The 24,308-nt window shown below is 34.1% G+C and overlaps 3 protein-coding genes across 3 annotated transcripts; all 3 read right to left on the bottom strand.

Annotated features, from left to right (window-relative positions):
* Positions 1–7,644: 7,644 nt before the first annotated feature.
* Positions 7,645–8,115, bottom strand: LOC139870033 (uncharacterized protein At5g01610-like). Its single transcript, XM_071857886.1, has one exon. The coding sequence runs from the start codon at positions 8,113–8,115 to the stop codon at positions 7,645–7,647; it is 471 nt and encodes a 156-aa protein (XP_071713987.1).
* A 605-nt stretch (positions 8,116–8,720) lies between these two features.
* On the bottom strand, positions 8,721–10,828 carry LOC139872332 (GDP-mannose 4,6 dehydratase 1). Its single transcript, XM_071860183.1, has 2 exons — positions 10,205–10,828; positions 8,721–9,453 (listed from the first exon to the last, which is right to left on the bottom strand). The coding sequence occupies exons 1-2, from the start codon at positions 10,768–10,770 to the stop codon at positions 8,913–8,915; spliced, it is 1,107 nt and encodes a 368-aa protein (XP_071716284.1). The 5' UTR covers positions 10,771–10,828; the 3' UTR covers positions 8,721–8,912.
* A 1,677-nt stretch (positions 10,829–12,505) lies between these two features.
* On the bottom strand, positions 12,506–14,476 carry LOC139870032 (uncharacterized). Its single transcript, XM_071857884.1, has 2 exons — positions 13,895–14,476; positions 12,506–13,816 (listed from the first exon to the last, which is right to left on the bottom strand). Exons 1-2 carry the CDS (start codon positions 14,474–14,476, stop codon positions 12,506–12,508), a joined length of 1,893 nt encoding a protein of 630 aa, XP_071713985.1.
* Positions 14,477–24,308: the final 9,832 nt, after the last annotated feature.

Here is a 24,308-nt window from a genome sequence, read left to right as displayed (position 1 = left end):
AACGTTTTTCGTTGACAGTTTTCTACATGTTTTCTCAGGTTCATACTTGGCTACTTGATACATGCTTCCGCACTCTTTGATTACTTGATTGGAGTCAACCATGCATGCATACGCTAGGGATAGCACTTTTGGATTCAAACTTTTGTTTACATACTTACGCTATTTATAGCAACTGTGTTTTTAAACTAATTATGTCGCAAGTTATTTCATTTATACTTATACTCTTGTAAACTTAAACTTGTCGTCGAACGGTTTTGTAAACTAAACCTTGTAAGCATGGTACGTTTCAAATGAACGCGACATAATTTTGGTCAAACGAGTCTCATATAGGGACTACGACCACGTAACGGGACCTAAGTAGTCGGCGCCGTCAATGACGATTTGGTCGGGTCGCTACAGATGGTATCAGAGCGTTGGTTGTAGGGAACTAGGACGTGCATTAGTGTGTCTAACAGAGTCGTTAGGACGCATTAGTGAGTCTAAACTACAACCGGATAGTTAGCCATTGCATTCTGACATACATTTGCTATAGATAGCACTTACTTGACTACTTGTGCATTATACTTGAATCATTCTTAGGAAAACTTTTTAATGGTACTCAACCTTCGTCATACGAACTCGTATTCCGCCACTTTTTGGTGACACACGTAAATTCATGATTCATACACGTATGGATGACGACGACTTCATTAGTCACACTTGTTCGGGAACTCTGTCTCCCGGATTGTTATTTGCCACCGTTTCAACTTACTATCGGTTTCCCACTGGTGCTTCTTACTATCTACTTTTTGGTGTTACTACCATCACTACTCTAGGTGAGTATCGTCATCAACATTTATCACTACGGTTGCGTGCTACTCGTTATCATGACTCGTTACTCTTTTCATACCTAAATACATTATTGTTTGAATCGAACCGATTTGACGTTAACAATCATTTATACACTTCCCGCGGGGAAACGCTTCTTTAGAGTTGTAGAAACTATTTCGATTTAATACGAGTCACGTTTGAGACGTCGTTACATTTTGTTCATTTCAGATTTTCGCGATGACACGAACTTGAATCTATAGAGTGATGTGGGAATGGAGGTATGAGTTAGCGTAATATAACGACACTCGATCAACGTGGTTATATTACGGTAAGACATACCAAAGTTCTAGTGACGCGTGATGGTGGTTAGACTCGATCAACCTAAACACCACCATGTGCCATGTACATGACTTCATCTTTTCAGGTTTGGACATCCGAAACCTCCGAGAATATTTATAACAACCATATCGGGGACACACCTTCAATTATTGTCAAATTATATTTATGCTTCCGAATGAATTACCGATTCCATTCGACTTCAACCGTATGTCACACGAGTATACTAGCTCGTCCTCGCACAGTCTTATTGACTAACTACAACCTACTCGTTATGCTCGCATCGAGGCGGAAACTTCTCTCGCCTTACACTCGTACTTCCGGTTCAGGAAATCTTTACTCTAAACTCTCAATGGGGGGAGAGACTCTCCACGTTATACTAGTATTCACCTCGAGGGTGAATAGTTCCGACGAACGTTTTTCTTTCAGAAACCGATGAGAACTTGCCCCGACGAACGTTTTTGGAAACCGATGAATCTTCCGCGACGCGAATTTTCTTGAGAAACTTGTCCTAGCTAACGTTTTCAATTCCTAGCAAACTTGTTCACTATGCCTTAGGGAAATGTACCCCGTTTCAGATTGAGATCCTCGTTTCACTTCTAGATTTTGGAGTACCTTACAAAAAGCCTCGGGACCGCGTTTAGACATGAGTACCGCGTACCATCCACAACCCGACGGACCGAACAAACATGCGATTTAAACCTTGGAAACCATAATACAAGTTTGTATTACCAACTTCAAATTTACTTGAGAAAAGTATTTTCCTTAAACCGAATCCTCGTACTACAATGATTTTCATTCGAGTTTTAACGTCACTCCTTTTGAAACCACATGTGACCGGAAACGTCATTCTCCTTTGTCGAACCAAGTAAACGATGATCAATTCACCGGGGCCGAGGTTATTCATGAGCAACCGAGAAAATTTATTCATATTCAGGTAAAACCCTACGCGACTCGTAATCACCAAGAGCTACGCCGATGTTAGACGTAAACATTTCAAATTCCACGTGGGAAACCGCGTCACGTTAAGAGTCGCACCCTGGAAAGGTGCAATCCATTTCGGGAAACGTAGGAAGCTAAATCCGCGATATTTTGATCCTTTAAATTCTTGGGGTGTTTTGGACCCGTCGCTAGCCGTTTAGACTTTTCCGACTCATTTTGAGTCTCCGTTTATCCTACATTCGATGTATCAACTCAAAGACGTGTTTTGCGAAACGAGAACTTGTTATCTCCTTTGATGAACTCACTATCGACTATAACCCTCACTTCCTAGGAGGACCGGTTGAAACCATAAATCGTGAAGCCAAACCTTAAAACAACATATGATCCCGACCGTCAAAATTCGTGGAAATACTCAAGGACGTACCTTCACTTATTCGTAGAATTTACAACGCAAGATCTCGAGTAAGATTCAACAACTACTACTTCCAACTAAATTTCGGGACGAAATTTCTTTTGAGTTGTGGATAATGTAACATCCCGCGTTTTTCCGTTAAATTTAATTTTAACACCGTCTTTTTTTTTTTAAAAAACGTAATCTTTCGTATTTAAATTAATAGTTTCCGTGAGTAACGTTCATTATATTCCCGCTATTTAATTATAACATCACTCGTCTACTCGAGCGTTTTTTAAAATATTCGTTTGGTTAATTCCCGCACCCGCTTTGAAACTTGAGGGACTAAACTTGCCAAGAGGGCAAAGAGATGACTAGGTCAACTAGTCAACCTTCACCCTCCTCCATTCAATCACCTCCACCTCTCTCTCTTTCTCTCTATCAAGAACACACACACAAACACCCAAATTCAATCATTCATCATCTAAATTCAATCTTGGAAGCTCACAACAAATCCGATTACATTTTCGTGATCCTCTCTTCATCCTCTACATTTTGATACAAACTTCATCTCGTTTGGGTAACATTTCTAAAACTCTAGATTTCTTTAAATTCGTGTTTTTGACTTGAAATGGTGTTAGTTAGTGTCTATGGCTCGTGTATAACATGAATATATGTTTTGTTTGCTCGATTCGTTGTTTTGAGTAACTAGTTTGAACATTTGAAATGGGTGTGCTAAATCTTTGATTTTGGATGAGTTAATGTTGTTAAATTGTTAAAGTTCATGTTTTAATTGTGTTACTAGTATCACTAGCTTCGTTTTGATGCGTAGGTTGATTAAGAAAACTTCAAAAACCCGATTAATGATTTTGTGATGTTTGACTAGGGTTTGATAGTTCTTGACATGAACTTTTGGATGCTTAAATGCCATGGAGTGTTAATTGTTAGTGTTTAGTAGTAATGTATGCTTCATTACCTTCAAAACGGCATATCGTATGTGTAAATTGGATTCCCGAATCATAAAATACGTTTTACGAACTTGAAACTTTGAAAATAAACCTTTCTTGATCAATTGACGAGTTTTCGGTTATTGTAAATGTTGTTTTTGTTTGATGAAACATGTTTAGTTGTATTCCTTGTCAAAAGAGCTTTCCAATGATATAAGATGCGTATTCTAAGTGTTTACGGTTTGCGTTTTGTGCTAAATTGAATTTTGGATCAAGACTTGAACTTTTGAAACTGACCAGGCACCAGACCACGTTATTTGTCGCGCCGCGGAGCAATTTGTCGCGCCGTGGCCCAAAGGGTGATTTTAGAACATGTTTTTCAGGCTTTCTGACCTTCAACATAGGCATTTGTCGCGCCGCGGAGCAATTTGTCGCGCCGTGACAATTGCCTGTTTCATCCGAACTTCAGCAAACTTGTTTTGGCCATAACTTTTTGACCGTAACTCCGTTTTCGATGAATCAAATATCGTTGGAAACGTAATAAGATTTCCTTTCTAATGGTAAGGTTTTGAAATGTCAACTCAAACTTTATTACAATCGTTCTAACATGCTTTTATACTTGATTCTTGCATGAAACTTGACAACGTGATTCACATGCTATACTATTCGATTCGTAACGAGCCATAGGACTAATTGAACACATTTCACCCGACCTTGTGTCGTAACCGGTTAATTGATATAACTTACTTGTTTAGGTCAAGGCTAAGCAACTTTCATGCACACGTTTACTTGTTGAAGTACCTTTATACTCGTGCACTCGAGGTGAGATCATAGTCCCACCTTTGCAAATACTTTTATTCTTTTAAATCGTGGGCTGAGAAACATATACATTACATACTTATATACATTTCACATGTATATATATACTTTTCATACTTTTATACTTTGAACACAAATACGAATACAAGGATACAGACGAGTTAGAACAAAAGTCCTCAATCCAATTATCATTAGTTCCACTTGCAGGGTGTAAGTGTAAGCGAGTGATTATGTTGTGTGGCCATACGGGTTTGACGAACCCTCATTCAGACGGTTCGCTACCGTTAGTGGATGAAATATAATTTCAACGTGCATAGTGTATGTTCTAACACTATATTCAAAATTCAGAGGGAAGATTCAGTTAAGCTTTGGTAATTGGGTGCTCGTAATACAAACTACATTCTTCGGAATAAATACGATTTGGATAATCATCTATACAAACTATTGTGGTTCAAAATATACTTTTACAAATACATTATGATCTCACCAACGTTTTTCGTTGACAGTTTTCTACATGTTTTCTCAGGTTCATACTTGGCTACTTGATACATGCTTCCGCACTCTTTGATTACTTGATTGGAGTCAACCATGCATGCATACGCTAGGGATAGCACTTTTGGATTCAAACTTTTGTTTACATACTTACGCTATTTATAGCAACTGTGTTTTTAAACTAATTATGTCGCAAGTTATTTCATTTATACTTATACTCTTGTAAACTTAAACTTGTCGTCGAACGGTTTTGTAAACTAAACCTTGTAAGCATGGTACGTTTCAAATGAACGCGACATAATTTTGGTCAAACGAGTCTCATATAGGGACTACGACCACGTAACGGGACCTAAGTAGTCGGCGCCGTCAATGACGATTTGGTCGGGTCGCTACAAAAGTCAAAAATATGCTACAAACTTACACAAATGTACCGATGTCGCTCACAAACTCATTTTCGTCTTATTGTCGCCTACAAACTTATAAAAAATGTACCAATGTTAACATTTTGTTACGGGTTACCTGTTGAACCGGTAAACTTAATTATTTAACTTATTTTTTTCATTTTATATGTCCCGATGTTGCCCATATACTTTCAGTTGTGTTCCGATGTCGCCCATATACTTTCAGTTTCTGTTCAGATGTATCATCAACGTGTCATGACTACCTAGAAGCCATGTCATCAATTGTTTTCGTTACAGGTAAAAAAAGTATAATGTGCGACATCAGCACATTTTTTATAAGTTTGTACGCGACAGTAGGACGGAAATAAGTTTGTGGGCGACATCGGTACATTTGTGTAAGTTTGTAGCCTATTTTTGGCTTTAACCCATAAATATATATACAATTTGACTATGAATGCGTAACATTATTAGATTTAAAAAATTTTTGAGGCAAGGAAAGAGCGCTTTTGTCCGAAGCTCTCAACCTATAGGTCATCTACTGGACAAGGATGGGGAAGCTACTCCCGCGAAACGTAAACGCTACTTACTTCTAATTCTCAAAACCACTAATAAAATAATTGTATTCACTGGTAAATTTATGGAACTCAATTCTATTAAATCAAGGTGCCGGTAGGTTTGAGCAAAGGCCATAGCTATTATAATCATTGCCAGCAGCACAGCCGTTGACAAATCTGCCTTAGCCTCAGGTAGTTGATACTTTCAGGAGGAGCAGGATCATCATTTCCACTAAAGTCGTGGAACCGGCTTCCATCTAAAAAAAAAAGATGATTAGTTTCATCTATATAAATGGATCATTCTCAGTTGGCCGAAGGCAACCTAATGAACCCAACTACGGCAGGGAAGCCTTTATTCTGGGTGTAGGAATGAAAGGTTACCCGGCCAGAAACTTTAATCAATCCAATGGATTTGTGAAATCTCTAATCGGAGGCATTAGCAGTTCAACCTATAGGGACAGAGAAAATGGATCACTTGAGTATGCCACTTCATTTATTTTACTAACTTATTTCATTTCATACTTAGAAATATGATTACGGAGTATTAAACAATAATTACATGTTCTACTGACAATTAAACAATTAACTTTTTTTTAAACCTCAATATATGTCAATGTTTATAGAACTAGTTAAAGACCCGAAAATTCGAAAGTTTTATGAAATGATGGTTTTAAGACAATCTTCAATAATGATAACACAAATAAACAATAAACATTCTAAATGTTCAAATTTTAAAAATATATATAAAAATCATGTTCAAAAAAAAAAAAAAAAAAGACTTAAATTCAAAAGTAGTAGTAATCAACGGTTCGCATCTGCTAATAGGTTCGACCTATAAAGTTGATGGTAGCGATATTGTTTCTATTTGGATGTTTTTCGCATTTCTTCGGTGTATTTTCTCACATATTCGTTAATGTCATTAATCCTCTGAGGTGGTAATGTATTCTGAATAATGGCATAGCTTGTTGTTTTGTGATGATATCTTTTGAATCTCCGACAAAGTCTTTCCACGTAATTGGTTAGTCTGTAAAAATCATTACATCATATTTTGTTACAAATATGTATATTATTGAAAAATATAATTAAAAACTGAAAATGTATTAATTGTTTTACATGATCTATAAAGTTGTTCATAATACTTAGCTTTCCAATTAAAATTGACATACAATTTCCTTAGCTTAATTTGACATTGAAATCCTTAAACTATTTTTTACTGAACTTTGTATTGAATATTGTAGGTGACTTAAACTATATTTTTTTTTTATTATACTTCGTTGACCTCGATCTTTTAAGTTATTTCATGGATAACCTTGTATTTAACAATCGTTAAATTTGGACCGTTAAGTGACTTCACGTGAGGAGTATTTTGGACAGTTATAATCATTTTTTTCTCTAAAAATCTACTTGCACATGATGTAGTTGGTGAGTTTTTTTTTTTTACCTATTAGTTTCCGTATATTCCATTAGTGATTTCCGATTGCATTTGTTCTATTTTAAATAATTAAAGAGCTGCTTGCATAGTGTTGCTTGCTGTAATTGAGAAACAACCACAATCTGTTACTATGTATGTAAGAAAGAAGGGAATCATCTGATATAAGACGTCATTGAAAAGATGAGAATATAATATTGTGTTTGGATATATTTGCTCGACTTTTAAATATCATTGATGTGGTATATGCATTGTGCCTTTTAATGTATAGTGAGGATGATGATGATGATTTATTATACACAAAGTATCCTTGACTTTTTTTTTACTCACTTAATTAACATGATCACATCCAAATATACACTTCAAATTTCTATCAATCATGTGACACATGCATGCATGGAACAGGCATATCAAGAAAATCAATCAATAAAATTTAACAAAATCATATCAGTAACAAGTAGTAACTAAACCTTTCATTTCATTTCATTTAATTGAATGAGTTATTCGATTGTTATTCAACTTTCTAACTAATTATTCCGGTATTACATTGAGGACTCGAATTAAAATCACTAATTGTAAACGTTTTCGACCAAAATGTTCCCTTAAACTTGATGCTGTCTTCATTTCTAGTCGCATCCTTGATTCTAAGCCAAAACAAAAATTTCACCCTCACAGAATCTATTTGACTTAAACTATTCTGTGAAATCACACCCGTTATTGTAGGATTATATTTTATCTGAAAACCGGCCTCATAGACAACACACTCGCTACCATCGCTGGTTAAGTTAACCGAAAACTGACCACTAGCAGGATCCAAACCATATCCAACCGCACCTTCTCGAAGAAGACCGATTGGGAGGTTGTAGTTTTGTAACACTTGATATACCGACGTTTGGTCGTCACCGTGAGCTGATGACGAAAATAAAAGACAAAAAGAGAAGAAAAAAACAACAAAACTTAGCATTGTCCCCATTTTTGCTTTTGTGAGCGACATTTTTACTAAGTTTAAGTGTTACGCTCTCTCAAAGATGGTGGATTGGTGTGTATATATAGGTCAAGAAGGTATAATAATAGTAGTGGTTGACTTGTTGTATAGAATCGTTTTAGAGTTTAACTCGAAGGAAATGAAATGATTTATTTTTAGGTAAGATTTGCACTCGATCTTTTTAAAAGTTGTAAGCAAATCTTTTCAATGTTTATTCAAACACATATATACTACGTATTAAATATCAAAATGTTTTGAAAATTTATAACATTTGAGATTCATTTCCAAACAAAATGATGTTTGGCATGCACGTTACAAATACTTTAAATTCTATGGAGTATTAAAGTTGCACTTTGTTACTATTAGAATGTTAGAATACGTATAATTTGTCCATGAAGAGTAAAGAAATCACTTATTAAGTATTCCATTTTAATTTCATTATCCTCATTTTTTACCTTAACACGATGTTATTTTAAATTGTTTGTCTCGGTTTGATGTTTGACAAAACTATATTCACTTGGCACTCGAACTTGTTTCGACAATGATGATACATCCTAAATTCATAAGATACGGAGTAACTTTTTATACCTACAATTTATTAAGAGTCAAGGAGGGATCACACAATAAATAACGATTTCAACAAATTGCTAACAAGTGTTGTTTGATTAATTATCCTCTCGCCCAAAATTTAAAGTTTATAAAGAATTACAACTGAAGAATTACGAAAAAAAAACTTAACGAAAATACCAACACTTATAACAGTATAGCTTAACAGATTCAAACCCAGAACATGATCAGAATCAAGATCAAGGCTGCTGTTGAGCATCCATGTATCCTGCATCAACAAGAACTTTCTCCCTTTTAGCCATCTCAACATCTTCATCAACCATCATCTTCACCAACGGCTCAAACCCTACTTTCGGCTTCCACCCAAGAACTTTCCTCGCCTTGCTCGAATCGCCTTTCAAATTATCAACTTCCGTTGGCCTAAAATACCTCTTATCAATCACTACATGATCTTTCCAGTTCAAACCCACATACCCAAATGCCTTTTCAAGAAACTCCTCCACAGTGTGTGATTCTTCAGTTGCAACAACATAATCATCTGGTTTCTCTTGCTGTAGCATCAACCACATTGCCTCTACATAGTCCCCTGCAAATCCCCAATCTCTTGAAGCCTGCAAATTTCCTAAATACAGTTTGCTTTGCAGACCAATCTTGATCCTACCCACTGCCCTTGTGATCTTCCTGGTCACAAAGTTTTCACCTCTTCGAGGTGATTCATGGTTGAAGAGAATGCCATTACAAGCAAAGATCCCATATGCTTCCCTGTAATTGACTGTATACCTGTTTCACATAAACAACACTGAATAAACCTCCGACCTAGAAAACATAATACGAACTATGAATTGTAAAGTCAAATTGGATCTATATTCTTCCCAATATCAAGCAGAAGGTGTTAGCCACGTCAAATGACTAAAAGTCTAAAATGCAACCAATTGTTAGAACTCAGTGCTACGGTAAAAATCTACATTACTTCCGTTATTAATACATATCACCTGAAAGAATTGAAAGTCTTGACATTAATTACTAAACAGAGTACACAATGTGGAACTATAAAAACTTAGATGATTCTAGCTCAAACAATCTCAGTTTCTAAAAACACAAATCAATTCAATTAATATTGATATATACATCAAATTCCTAAGAAGTGTTTCACATGATCATATGCCAGTGCTATTATCCACACAAAAATTTACATTCACATTACTTTCAAAACATTTGACCTAACAGAGTATACAATTTTGATCGTAAAACTACCAGAAAATAGATCTCTCTGCTTTAAACAAGTAGAGTTTCAAGAACTAATCAATAAATGCATCAAACTTCTAATCAATCTTACCAATTCATAGCAAAATCTACATTACTTTCACAGTGACCATACAAAGTGTACAATGTGAATCAAATAACGACAAAAATTAGATCGTTCGACCTCAAAACAGTTCAATTGCAATAAAACGAAATAAATCAAACATTAATGAACTCTATTAATTAACAGTAAATCGAAAGAAGTTATTAGTATTAGTGTTATGCTTACCAATGAGCAGCAACTTTCGAAGCAGCATAAGGCGAACGCGGATGAAACGGAGTATCTTCCGATTGCGGTGGCGGAGTAGATCCAAACATTTCAGATGATCCAGCTTGATAATACTTAACATGACTCCTTCCACTACTAACAATATGAGATCTCAACGCTTCCAACAATCTCAACGATCCAGTAGCAACAACATCAGCAGTATAATCAGGTATCTCAAATGAAACGGCAACGTGTGATTGAGCAGCTAGGTTATAGATCTCATCAGGTGCAATTGTATCAATCCACCGCCTAAGTGATGACGCATCAGTTAGATCAGCGTAATGAAGCTTCATTCGCGCCTTATTAACGTTATGTGGATCTATGTAAATGTGATTAACTCGTTGCGTATTGAAATTCGATGATCGACGAATTAGACCGTGAACTTCGTAGTTTTTGTTGAGGAGGAGTTCCGTTAAGTAACTGCCGTCTTGACCGGTGATTCCGGTGATTAGTGCGATCTTCGCCGGAGGTGCACCATCGTCGCCGTTGACGATAGACTGAGATCCGTTGGTGATTGATGACGTCATTTTGTGACTGAACGTGTGTTTTTAGTATGTGAGGTTTTGGCGAGAAATTGATTGAAGTGGTATTTGAAAGGTGTACTCTAGTCGAGTCTAAAAAGATCACTACTTGTAATTTTGGTTTAAAAATACGTATTTTTTTTAACGATAATATCGATATCGAATATTCTCATTTGTCACTCACACACGTGTTAGGAGGAAACTCAATTCGCGACGATCCATCAAAGTTTGAAAACTCCCTGTTTAGAGTGAATTGAACCTTAGTTGGCAGTACCCAAGTTGATCTCACCTCATACAATTCAAGTCAAACTTCGATGGTGGTGAAAAAAATAGTACTGTAAAATATTTAATGTTTTAGTGCATGAAACTTACGGGTAAATCGATTTATTTGAAGATCGAACTGAATTAATATTGAAAAAAGTAAATCAAATTTAAAATTGATTTAGCATCGAAATTTTTTATTTGAATATAAATCGACTTTTAGTTTGATGTTTAAATCTGACTTCGATTTTCAATCTTATTTTTCCGAATTCAATTTAACCAAACCAAATTCAACTAATAATATATTAGACTATTAATATGTAGTCGAAAAATCAACTTTTAAAATCTAAACTCGAATTTAAATTAATTTTTATGATTATTTTGATTAAATTATGATTTTTTTTTTTTTACTTTTACAACTCTATCCAAAACCAAATCGTATTTAATTCGGTTTTCTTCTCGGTTTGTTTTTGAACTTCAATTCAATTTTAAATTTTACCTTCAAAAACTTCAAATTTGAACGAGAATATTTTAAAGTAAGTGAAAATCGAACTGATGAACTCTCGTAATCAAAATATTGAAAAATGTTGTAACAGAACACTTATTGTGAGTCTTAGAACTTTTTATACAATTTTTTTTTCTTGGAAAACGATAAACGTAGTTCTGTGGGCTACGTTTAAGCATATCAAATATAATTTAATTCTATATTTATAACTCAACTCTGCCATAAATAATATTAATACTAAAATTATATTAGGAAAGTCGATATTAAAAAAGGAATATTTATACTCCGTAATTAATTCAACAAAGTTTTTAAACTTAAGTATGATATTCTTAAACGTAGTCATTGTCTTCTTTCTTTGAGAAATTTTTTTTTTTTAATTCTTGAGTCCATGGGCTAAAAGAGAGTTATGGATCTAGGGAAATTCGCCCAAATACACTTTTTTAAAAACTTTTCTTCCAAAATACACTTTCGGGAAAAAAAATTGTCTATTTACACCATTAAGTCGACCACCCATTGGGTCGACTACCCCTATAACCGGTCGACCATTATAGTTTTCAAGGTAGTCGACCAACATGCTTCATTGATGTTGGTCGACTACTTCAATGATGTGGTCGACTTCAAGGTCAACCGACTTGTTAGCCATAAGTGGGTCGACTAACCCTATTCGACCATCCTTGCGTTGTAGGCGACCGATTAGTGGGTCGACTAAGCATAACTCATACTACTATTGGATAAGATATATCAAATAAGATTTTTCATGAGTCCCAATGTAGTCTGCCATCCAATTTAGTGAAATAAACTTTAATTTGAACAACAAATATTATATATTATCTCATACTACATTTATTGATTACACAACAAATAACACAAGTTACAGACACAACACATACACGACAGTTAAACGGCTAGAAAACATACGAACACACATACCTATCATCCATGGCAGTTAAACACATTTAAACCACAAAGAAGAAGCTAATCATCACTCAAATTGTAAGTGGAGCCAAATTGTGTTGAGCATGAGTCTTCACGTTTTCCTTTACCCTTGCCCTTTACCAACCCCTTCGGCTTTGCCTTTGTTTTTGAGTTACACTTGGACTTTTGTTTACCTTCAGAAAGATCATAATGTGCTGTGCAAGTTGATCTAGTATGTCCATATTTCAAGCAACGACTGCATTTTCTTTTAGATTTGAAATTGTCTTTGTCCTCTCCTTGGGACGGTATACGAGCAGTACTCTTCGGTCTACCCGATTGTCGCTTTGTAACCAATGGCGGTAGGACGGTTTGTAGGCGTCCTGGATCTATCCATTCAGAAATATGATCTAGCGGGTTAATATCTTCCATGTATGCCGACTTGTACGTTTCAGTGTGGAAATACTTCTGAACGTGTGTAGTAACGTTACGTAGGACAAAATACCTTGCTACTGCCATTACATGTCCACAGGGTATACCGGAAAACTCCCATTGTTTACATGTGCAAGTTTTATCTTGTAGATTGACTTTACCGCCTTTTTTCATATCCAATACCTCAAACTTAACTTGTGATATCGGTTTGACAGTCCAACTAATAGACTTACGATTTCTTTTACCAAGCTTACGCTCTGCATATGGTGTGACAGGGGTTGTTAAACCATCGGCAGTGTTTCGGTGTTCCCAAAACCATTGTTGAACTGAAGCTCTAAAGAATTCAAGAAGCATTGTAATCGGGAGTTTCCTCGCATGAACTGACAGTGCGTTCATTGACTCTGCACTATTAGAAGTTAGGTAAGCATACCGAACACGATCTGCATGATGTCTAGACCATCTGTTGAACCCAACAGTAGTGAGTGTACGTGCACTGTCTGGGATACGTCGTGCTAGTATACCATAGTGGTGATCAAAATCAGATTTTCTATACGCTTTGCACATTTTCGAGTAGTGCCACTCGTAACTTTTAACCCTTTTAGACACACTTTTGAGGTTTCCCAACAAATGTCTAGCACATAGTGCATGAAATACTTCTGGAAATACGTTTGATATGCCAGCAGCTATTGCAGGTGCCCTGTCAGATATAATGGTAAGATTAACAATACAACACCCCGAAGACTGTAGAGAGTCTCTTAGATTACCAAAAAACCATGTCCAATGATCAGTGGTCTCTCCTGCTCCAATACCGTAGGCTAATGGAAGGATTCCATTGTTAGCATCCATAGCGACAGCAATCAAGTTAGTCCCCAAGTAACGACTTTTTAAATGAGCCCCATCGACTTTGATTACTGGTCGTGCATAGTTAACAAACGAACGTGTCTGCATATTAAAGTATTGAAACATTATTTTTAAATACGAGTTGAATTAATAATTAAATAAAGAAAGCATTAAACATACCGATGCACCAATGGACATGTAACTCATAACAAATCTGCCTTTGTTGTCCGTTCGAATGTTGGTTACACTACCTGGGTTAGACAATCTAAGATTATATAGATAATTAGGTAGTATTTGAAAGGAATCTTCAAGACTACCCCTCAACATCTCAATTGCGTAACATTTGGCTTTCCATGCTTGGTGGTATGATAGACTTATTTTAAATCGCGCCGACATATCAGTCCTTATATCATTCGGTCGATAGACACGACCTTCTTGTTTCATCACCTCTTTCAGTATATTACCTAGGACCTTCTTGGTGGCATGCTTATTATTCGGAAGAATTTGGGTATTTGAGCACGTGTGTAGATCATTCAACTTCCGTACTTGAAAGTTGTTTCTATCTTGTATACACCTAGCAGTAATTTGCCATGAACAATTTGGTGATATGCATGTAGCTGTATACCTTGACTTGTCTGAGTACTTTGGTTTTATCTGGAACCCTTCAGTAACACAGTTTGTACGTAATTGCATAAGAAAGTCTTCCTTGTTTTCGAAAGTCTGATTCAATTTAACTAGATCTGAGGTTTCATATATTGTCATTGATCTAGGTTTCATTTCGGGTTGGGTGTTCGACAGTAACAGTGGCATGTTCCAAAATATATCATCTGGTTGGGGATTATACTTAATTGGCTAGTCATAAGTTTGTGTTTGGTCGACGTATTCATCTTCGTATTCATCATCACTATCAGGAACATCATCCTCATCAACTATGTAGTTAGAAAAAGGGTGTTTTGTTGGTTTGTTTGGATTCAAATTTTCCATATCATCATGCTTAGATCCGCTTTGATCAGATGTAGGTAGGTCAACCATGTAATGATCTTCGTTACCTTCAAACGGTGGTTGTTTATCATTCAACAAATTGGTGTATTGTATTTGTTGGTTGATTTCATCTGTGGTTTAAATTTGTAAGTTGATCTGATTTACAGATTGATTTTGTAGGTTCGAATTATTTGTGTATGGATGTGGTTGGTTGTACTGATCAGTGTATGGGTGGTGTAGGTTGAACTGATTGTCACTTTAGTGTTCTAGGTCGTACTGATTGATGGTTGACTGTTGTAGGTTGAACTGATTGATGGATGACTGTTGTCGGTTGAACTCATTATTGTATGGATGATGTAGGTTGAACTGTTGATTGGATTGCTGAGGTAGATTGAACTGATCATTGGATGGATGATTGAAAGGACCCATTCATATACATTATAAACGATTCACAATAGTTGATTACATCGCGAGGTATTTGACCTCTATATGATACATTTTACAAACATTGCATTCGTTTTTAAAATACAAACTTTCTTTACAACGAAAGTTGACGGCATGCACACCATTTCATAATACATCCAACTATAATTGGTTTAATAATAATCTTGATGAACTCAATGACTCGAATGCAACGTCTTTCAAAATATGTCATGAATGACTCCAAGTAATATCCTTAAAATGAGCTAATGCACAGCGAAAGATTTCTTTAATACCTGAGAATAAACATGCTTTAAAGTGTCAACCAAAAGGTTGGTGAGTTCATAGGTTTATCATAACAATCATTTCAATATATTAATAGACCACAAGATTTCCGTTTATAAATATATGTACACTCGCAAGTGTATAAAAGAATTCTATAAGTTGTAGGCACCCGGTAACAAGTCTTAACGTTCATGTTTTACCCTCTGAAGTACACCAGATCAGGTGTGTTTAAAATAACCTCGAAGTACTAAAGCATCCCATAGTTGGGATGGGGTTTGTCAGGCCCAATAGATCTATCTTTAGGATTCGCGCCTACCGTACATAGACAAGTAGTTTAATGTTACCAAGCTAAGGGAATATTTCTGGTTTAAACCCACATAGAATTAGTTTTAGTACTTGTGCCAACTTCGTAAAACATTTATAAAACAGGGCATGTATTCTCAGCCCAAAAATATATATTGCAAAAGCAATTAAAAAGGGAGCAAATGAAACTTACAATACTGTATTTCGTAGTAAAAATACATATAACGTCATTTAACAAGTGCAAGGTTGGCCTCGGATTCACGAACGTATCAATATTGAGATTCAATATTGCAGGAAAGTACGTAGATGCAACGGAGATGATAAACACTAGATTGACCTCACGAGCATACCCATGAACCATACCCATCACCTCTATAGCTATAACCCATAATTTCCTTAGCTTCGACTCATTCAAAAAAAACTATTTTGAAATCACTCGGACAGCACTCCGTCGTAATATTTTATGTATACTAATAATATCTTGAGATAATACAGAGCAAATATATATATATATATATATATATATATATATATATATATATATATATATATATATATATATATATATATATATATATATATATATGTAAATCGATTGAGAGAGTTTAGAGAAATATATTTTCAAGTTTCATGAAATAATGAAACCTATTGAATTTTATTTATAATAGATTTTTGAATTATTAAAGTGAATTATTAAAGTATGAATTATTAAAGTGAATTATTAAAGTATGAATTATTAAAGTGAATTATTAAAGTATGAATTATTAAAGTGAATTATTAAAGTATGAATTATAAGTGAATTATTAAAGTTAAAGTAAAGTAAAAGTAAAGTAAAGGTAAAGTTAACGTATAGTAAAAGTATAAAAACTATGTATGTATAATACGCGTATAAATATATATAATATTAATTTAAATCGTTATATATATTTAATGAAATAAAATATAAATATCGTTATATTTATTATACTGGTTAAGTAATGAGTTGTCAAAAGTGATTCTAGATATTTATAAAAGTTATATACGTTTTAATAATAAAGTTCTTTTTTTAAACTGAAAACGTCTTTGTACGTTTGAAAATAGATTAATAGAATATTATGGAAACCAATTCTCCACTAACTTTTGTCTAACTTTCGTAAATGACACTTTTTGTTTTTATTTATAAATAGCTTTACAAATTTTTCTGAATATCGTTAAGAGGAATAGATTTTCTCAAATCATAGTGGACCTCTCAACAGAGACTTGTAATCATAATTCAATGTTTCTGATAATTCAATCATTATATATTTTTTTAATTTCATCGAAAATCATATTGAAACAAATACGTTCGTGTAAAGTATTATACGTTTAATACTTTATTAATATTCTCAAGTTATAATATATATATACATATACATATCTATCTATATATAACGGTTCGTGAATCGTCGGAATTTGGTCGAGGTTATAATGAATGTATGAACACAGTTTAAAATTCTTGAGATTTAACTTAACAAACTTTGCTTATCATGTCGGAATAATATAAAGATTAAAGTTTAAATTTGGTTGGAAATTTCCGGGTCGTCACAGTACCTACCCGTTAAAGAAATTTCGTCCCCGAAATTTGATAGAGGTCGTCATGACTAACAATGAGAATGTTATTATAACGATTACAGAGTTTTATCATGTTCAAGAAGAATGGATAAAATAATTCGATTACTCGAAGCGTGTGAGTGAAGTTATCGTAAATGAATAAAATAAGATAATAGTGATTCGTCGTATCTTTTGACGTCATCACGATTGATCTCCGAAAAGAAAATCTTTGTAATCTATATTGGATTTGATTATTCGGCGATTAAGGAAATTATGATCCTCTTCGAATTAATGCGATAATCCATTTTGATTTCTCTGTCGGATATTTCACTATAAATCCACCTCATTTGTTTTCTCACAACTCACACCTTCTCAACTCATATTTTAAAGTATTTGTCAATATGCTTCATCCAGTGCTGATTCTTGATATACTCCTCACTTTCATATCTGTCGCTCTTCTTTTTCATATGCCTCCGGAAGAATCTATTTACTTCTACTATACTCTTGGTTTTATAGTGTTTTTAGTTCTCCCGTGTCTTTATTTTGCTATATGCATTGATATATACGGTTTGTGATTTATGGGTTGTTGTTGGGTTTTATATCTTCCCTTATATTTCAAGGTCCTTGCTTCTTCTATAATCATTGGCATCCACAGTTAATGTTCTCTTCTATTTGCGATGATTTATACTCCCAATTCTAGTTCGGAGCTTTGTCCTTTCGTTTCTTCTTCTTGCGATTAAGCACCGCTTGTAATGGTCCAGAATTCGCAGATATAAATTTCGGAATGAACATTGTTAATGTTCTAGGAAGGAAATTGTAATGGCACGATCTTGACTTGTCAAATTACCAGAATACCTCGGAAAAGGCCGAATCACCAAGAAATATTTTCTTGATAATTAGAGATCAAAGAGAATACAAGAGTCGTGTAACATAGCACATGATGACGTTATGATCTGTTAATCATCATGTTCCATTTAGAAACTCAGCATGAATTACTGTAATATAATCACGTTGATCAAGTGTCATTATATTATACTAACTCATGCTTCAGCTCCCAACACTTCTTCAAGAATATTCCTATTTTAAACTCAAATGTTTTAGAATTTTGAAACTAAAATAGTTTCTTTTATGATATAATACAGATAGCGCGAAGAGGTAAATGATTTCAGATAAGAATAATTATAAAAATATCTTCAGAAGTATGGATGATATTTATAATGAAAGATACGATGATATCTTAGAATGTCTAATATCAGAGGATGATGAAGGATATTATCCGCAGGGGTTTGGAGTCAGGAGCAAGGTATTTGTTAATGACTTCAGCAAGTACTGAATCATTTAGATTCTTTAAAGGCAGGTTCAGCCTTTGTGATTTGTCCACAGCCTCCTTCATACTTTGCTCAATCCGTTTTCTAGTTCCAAACCTTCTCTTTTTCTGAGCTTTGCCAATATATTATCCTTTATCATCCAACATTTTATTGTTAAGGTCATTTACAGTTTTTGCTGCTTCATCAGCATTTTTCAAAATTTCGAGAACTGGTTCGCAGTTTAGGGTGTTTTTCAGAAATTTCTCATTCAAAGAATGTAAGTCTTGGAGGTAGATGTTGTGTGTATATGTAATTGTTGATGTAGACATGCTGCGAGGTTTCAAAATACTGATTGCTGATTCTCAATAATTGGTATGGCAATTCTTGTTGCAAGATGCGGATGAGTAAGAGATGGAGTTTCAATGAAAAAGTATAGTGACTTTTCGGAGAGGTTTAAGTCGAAGGTTAATGAAGTTGTTGATAAGTTTACTGCTAATGTGGTGAGATATGAAAGGTTCCCCAGTAAGATTGTGAAAGGGCAGCGTATCTATCGAAGTTATAATAAAATTAGTTTTACTGAAAAGTCGAAGTTGACTTGTTGAAGCTGTGACAAAACTGGCTACTTTGAAAAGAATCGTAAGGTTGTTTTTGCTAATAAATGCTAAAGAATTCAACGCGGGTACGTGTTAAACTATGACTTTGGGTTCGAGAGTTTTACAGGTGTATAACTGTGGGTAACATGTGGTTGGATCATCATCTCGATTGTTCCTTAGTTGAAGTGTCTTCAGGAATTTCGAAGGGTTTGAGCACATATTGTAATCGTTAATACATATGATGTTCTAACACAGTTTTGAAGTCAAAGTATAGCTTTGAAAGATATAGGAATCTAAGAGTGATGGTTTTGTTATATCTCGAGTTGCATTCTGAGATTTCAAAAATCAGAATAGGTGATTGAATTTGAATGAGTATGGTTGTTTTGATTTCTTATAAAAGAAGGCATACTGTTGTGAAAATAGGGAGTATAGTTGATGATTTACTGAATTAGAATCGAAGAATGTAATATATTAATTGTGCATTTATATATCTCTCGGGTATTACTTACCCGTTAAAAAAAATGTCACAAATAATATTTTGAACAAGAATTTTTCATTACAGTCTTTATGAAAATATATGTATGTATATTTTCTTCAGATGTAATACAGATTTAATGAGTTAATATCATATTAAGCTCATTTGATTTTCGGCTTGGATTAGTAAAGAATAATCTCTAAAACATTAGAGATTACATAATCTTCGCGGAGTATTTCGCTAATGTAATCAATACTTCAATATTTATTCTTATAGATATTTCCTTAGTGAATTATGCTGATGCTCGTAGAACTCTTGCCAACTTCACAAGATACGAATGTTGTTTTCCAGTAAGTTTCGAGTACATTGAAGATGAAAGTGTAAAATCAAACATGTTATTGAATGATACACTTGGTTTATTATGAAACCGAATTCATTTAATTGAATCAAAGATTGTAGTTACGATGGTTAGGTTGTTAACGAAGGATGTACATCATAGCATATTAGTAATATGAATATAACTGAGTAGTATCTACCCTTTTTCAATTCATATTCAATAGCTTAGTACGAAAGATTTTTATAGTTTCAGCATTCATATATATAAAATATATATATAATTTCTTCAGAAGAATGAGTTAATACTTCATAACTCGTTGATACAAAATACTCGTTGTTGATTAATGATGACGTCCACGGTGATTCTTGAACTGACGGAACTTGTGATGTTATAGGTGCTGCTAGTGCTGATGATGCTGACAGTACTGACGGTGATGGTGGTGCTGACGATATTGTTGATGATACTGCCGGTAACTGCTGCTGATGCTGCTGAAGCTTGTGGTATTGAGGCTTGCGATGTGGATGTTACTGGCGGTATTGGTTATGCTGCTGGTGCTGCTGATGGTGTTTGTAATCCTTGCACCATGTGTTCCGAAGCCACTACTCGGGCGCGAAGTTCGTTAATTTCTGTTAGTACACCGGGATGATTGGCGGTTGGAGCGAGTGAATGAACAAGATTTGTAATATGAGATAGTATATAATCGTGACGAGATACTCTAGAAATGAGAGAGAAAATAGTGTTTCGAATAGGTTCGCCGGTAAGTGCTTCAGGTTCATCGCCAAGAGGGCAATTTGGTGGATGGAAGGGATCACCTTTTTCTTGTCTCCAATGATTAAGGAGGCTACGAACCCATCCCCAATTCATCCAGAATAGATGATGACTAATTGGTTGATCCATTCCGGTCACACTGCTTTCGGAACTTGAGTGGGATTCCATTTCGGAATCCGAGGGACTTGAACTAATGACGAATTCCATTTCGTACGATTGAATAAAGAATTTTTCGATATGAAATGATTTTCCAGCTATCGGGTGGTATTCTAATTATATAGAGCAAAAGGTTTCGTAGATTACGGGGGAATTTACGGAATATGTTAGGCAAAGTTTACAGTAACAGATACGCTAAGATATGAATTAGCAGATACGCTAAGATATGAATTTTGTCTATACACTATTCATGCAATCAATGCAATAAGATGTGTCTAGACTAAGAATGATAAGCAGGTAATTTTCGACAAAAATGATGAGCAAAACTTTTGACATGCAGACACGGTCGAAGTCCAGACTCGCTAATGCATCCTAACGACTATCAGTTAGACACACTAATGCAGACCTGGTTCGCTAAGACCACCGCTCTGATACCAACTGAAAGGACCCGTTCATATACATTATAAATGATTCACAATAGTTGATTACATCGCAAGGTATTTGACCTCTATATGATACATTTTACAAACATTGCATTCGTTTTTTAAAGACAAACTTTATTTACAACGAAAGTTGACGGCATGCACACCATTTCATAATACATCCAACTATAATTGGTTTAATAATAATCTTGATGAACTCAATGACTCGAATGCAACGTCTTTCAAAATATGCCATGAATGACTCCAAGTAATATCCTTAAAATGAGCTAATGCACAGCGGAAGATTTCTTTAATACCTGAGAATAAACATGCTTTAAAGTGTCAACCAAAAGGTTGGTGAGTTCATAGGTTTATCATAACAATCATTTCAATATATTAATAGACCACAAGATTTCCGTTTATAAATATATGTACATGATAATGCTAAAAACGAACATATATTTCATAGCATTATTCCTCAAGAAAGACAAGCTTTTAGTTGCAATTGTTCTATTTACAAGTGATATTCGTTTAAATAATAAAAGGTGAAGACAAAAGACAGATTCGACGAATTGAAGACGCAAACGACCAAAAAGCTCAAAAGAACAAAAGACAATCAAAGAGGTTCCAATTATTGATAAGAAACGTCTCGAAATCACAAGAGTACAAGATTCAAAACGCAAAGTACAAGATATTAAATTGTACGCGAGGACGTTCAAAAATCCGGAACCGGGACCTGAGCCAAGAAGAAACGCCCGACACAACGGACCAAAAATATCTAGTCTACTATGCACAAGAATATAATATAATATATATATAATTATATATAATTATATATTATATATATTATTATTATTATATTACGTCGGCAAGAAGAAAACAAAGCAATTTGGCTGGATCCAGGGTGGCCATGCGACTCGCATGGCCAGAAGCACAAATCCATGCGAGTCGCATGGAGTAAAATTGCTGGTCAGGTCCTATATAAAGCCAGTTTTCTGCCGAGTTTTAATCATCTTTTTCTTCCTCTTCATACGTAAATATATTTATATTTATAATTTATATTTTAATTTTAATTATAATTCTAATAATAAGGGTATGTTAGCGAATGTTGTAAGGGTGTAAGTCGAAATTCTATCCGTGTAACGCTACGCTATTTTTAATCATTGTAAGTTATGTTCAACCTTTTTATATTAATGTCTCGTAGCTAAGTTATTATTATGCTTATTTAAAACGAAGTAATCATGATGTTGGGCTAATTACTAAAATTGGGTAATTGGGCTTTGTACCATAATTGGGGTTTGGACAAAAGAACGACACTTGTGGAAATTAGACTATGGGCTATTAATGGGCTTTATATTTGTTTAACTAAATGAAAGTTTGTTAATGTTAATATAAAGATTTACAATTGGGCGTCCCTATAAATTACCATATACACTCGATCGGACACGATGGGCGGGGTATTTATATGTACGAATAATCGTTCATTTAACCGGACACGGGAATGGATTAATAGTCACTAGAATAATTAAAACAGGGGTGAAATTACATTCAAGGGTAATTGGTGTAATTGTTAACAAAGTAGTAAAACCTTGGTTTACACGCAGTCGATAACCTGGTGTATTCATTAAACAAAGTATTAAAACCTTGTTACAATTCGAATCCCCAATTAGTTGGAATATTTAACTTCGGGTATAAGAATAATTTGATGAGGACACTCGCACTTTATATTTATGACTGATGGACTGTTATGGATAAAAACCAGACGGACATATTGAATAATCCAGGACAAAGGACAATTAACCCATGGGCATAAAACTAAAATCAACACGTCAAACATCATGATTACGGAAGTTTAAATAAGCATAATTCTTTTATTTCATATTTAATTTTCTTTATTTTATATTTAATTGCACTTCTAATTATCGCACTTTTATTTATTGTTATTTTATTTTATCGCACTTTTAATTATCGTACTTTTTAATTATCGCAATTTTATTTTATCGCATTTTTATTATTCGCAATTTCATTATCGTTATTTACTTTACGCTTTAATTTTAGTCTTGTATTTATATTTTACATTAGGTTTTAACTGCGACTAAAGTTTTAAAATCGACAAACCGGTCATTAAACGGTAAAAACCCCCCTTTATAATAATAATATTACTTATATATATATTTGTATTTTTATAAACTAATATAGCGTTGAGCTTTGTTCAAAGATTTCCCTGTGGAACGAACCGGACTTACTAAAAACTACACTACTGTACGATTAGGTACACTGCCTATAAGTGTTGTAGCAAGGTTTAAGTATATCCATTCTATAAATAAATAAATATCTTGTGTAAAATTGTATCGTATTTAATAGTATTTTCCTAGTAAAATAATAACTATTTTATATACACCTCGCTTCACATCAAGTATTTTTGGCGCCGCTGCCGGGGAACGCCGAAGCGAAACGCCATATTTTTTTAAATTTTAAGTTATAATTTGTTTTTGTAAAATTTATATTTTTGTTTAAAAAATTAAAAAAAAGTAAAAAAAAAAAAAATCTTTTAAAATCGAAAAAAAAATATAAATATTTTAAGTATATTTTTAAGTTTTTCTTTTATTTTTACAAAATTATAAAGTATTTTAAGTTTATTTTTAAGTTTTTATTTTAATTATATATATATATTTTATTTAAATTTAAAACAGAAAATAAAAGATTAAATATTACGTGACCTGTCAAATTGAACCTGTCAATTGAACCAGTCCAGTTCAGTCATGCGACTCGCATGACCCACCGGCTTATTTCATGCGACTCGCATGAGGGGTCTGACAAGGCCACAACCTAACCCTAATTCTGCATTTAATGCGGAGTATAATATATTATTATTAATTATTATTATTAAACCCTAATCTTATTATTATTATTATAATTAAGTTTTTACTTTATTTTATTTATATTACTTTTAAACTAGTTTTATTTATTATAAACTT

Source organism: Rutidosis leptorrhynchoides, chromosome 10 (genome assembly GCF_046630445.1).
Source record: "Rutidosis leptorrhynchoides isolate AG116_Rl617_1_P2 chromosome 10, CSIRO_AGI_Rlap_v1, whole genome shotgun sequence".
Taxonomy (NCBI): domain Eukaryota; kingdom Viridiplantae; phylum Streptophyta; class Magnoliopsida; order Asterales; family Asteraceae; genus Rutidosis; species Rutidosis leptorrhynchoides.
The sequence above is the reverse complement of the archived record's forward strand: the minus strand, read 5'-3'. Positions and strand labels throughout refer to the sequence as shown.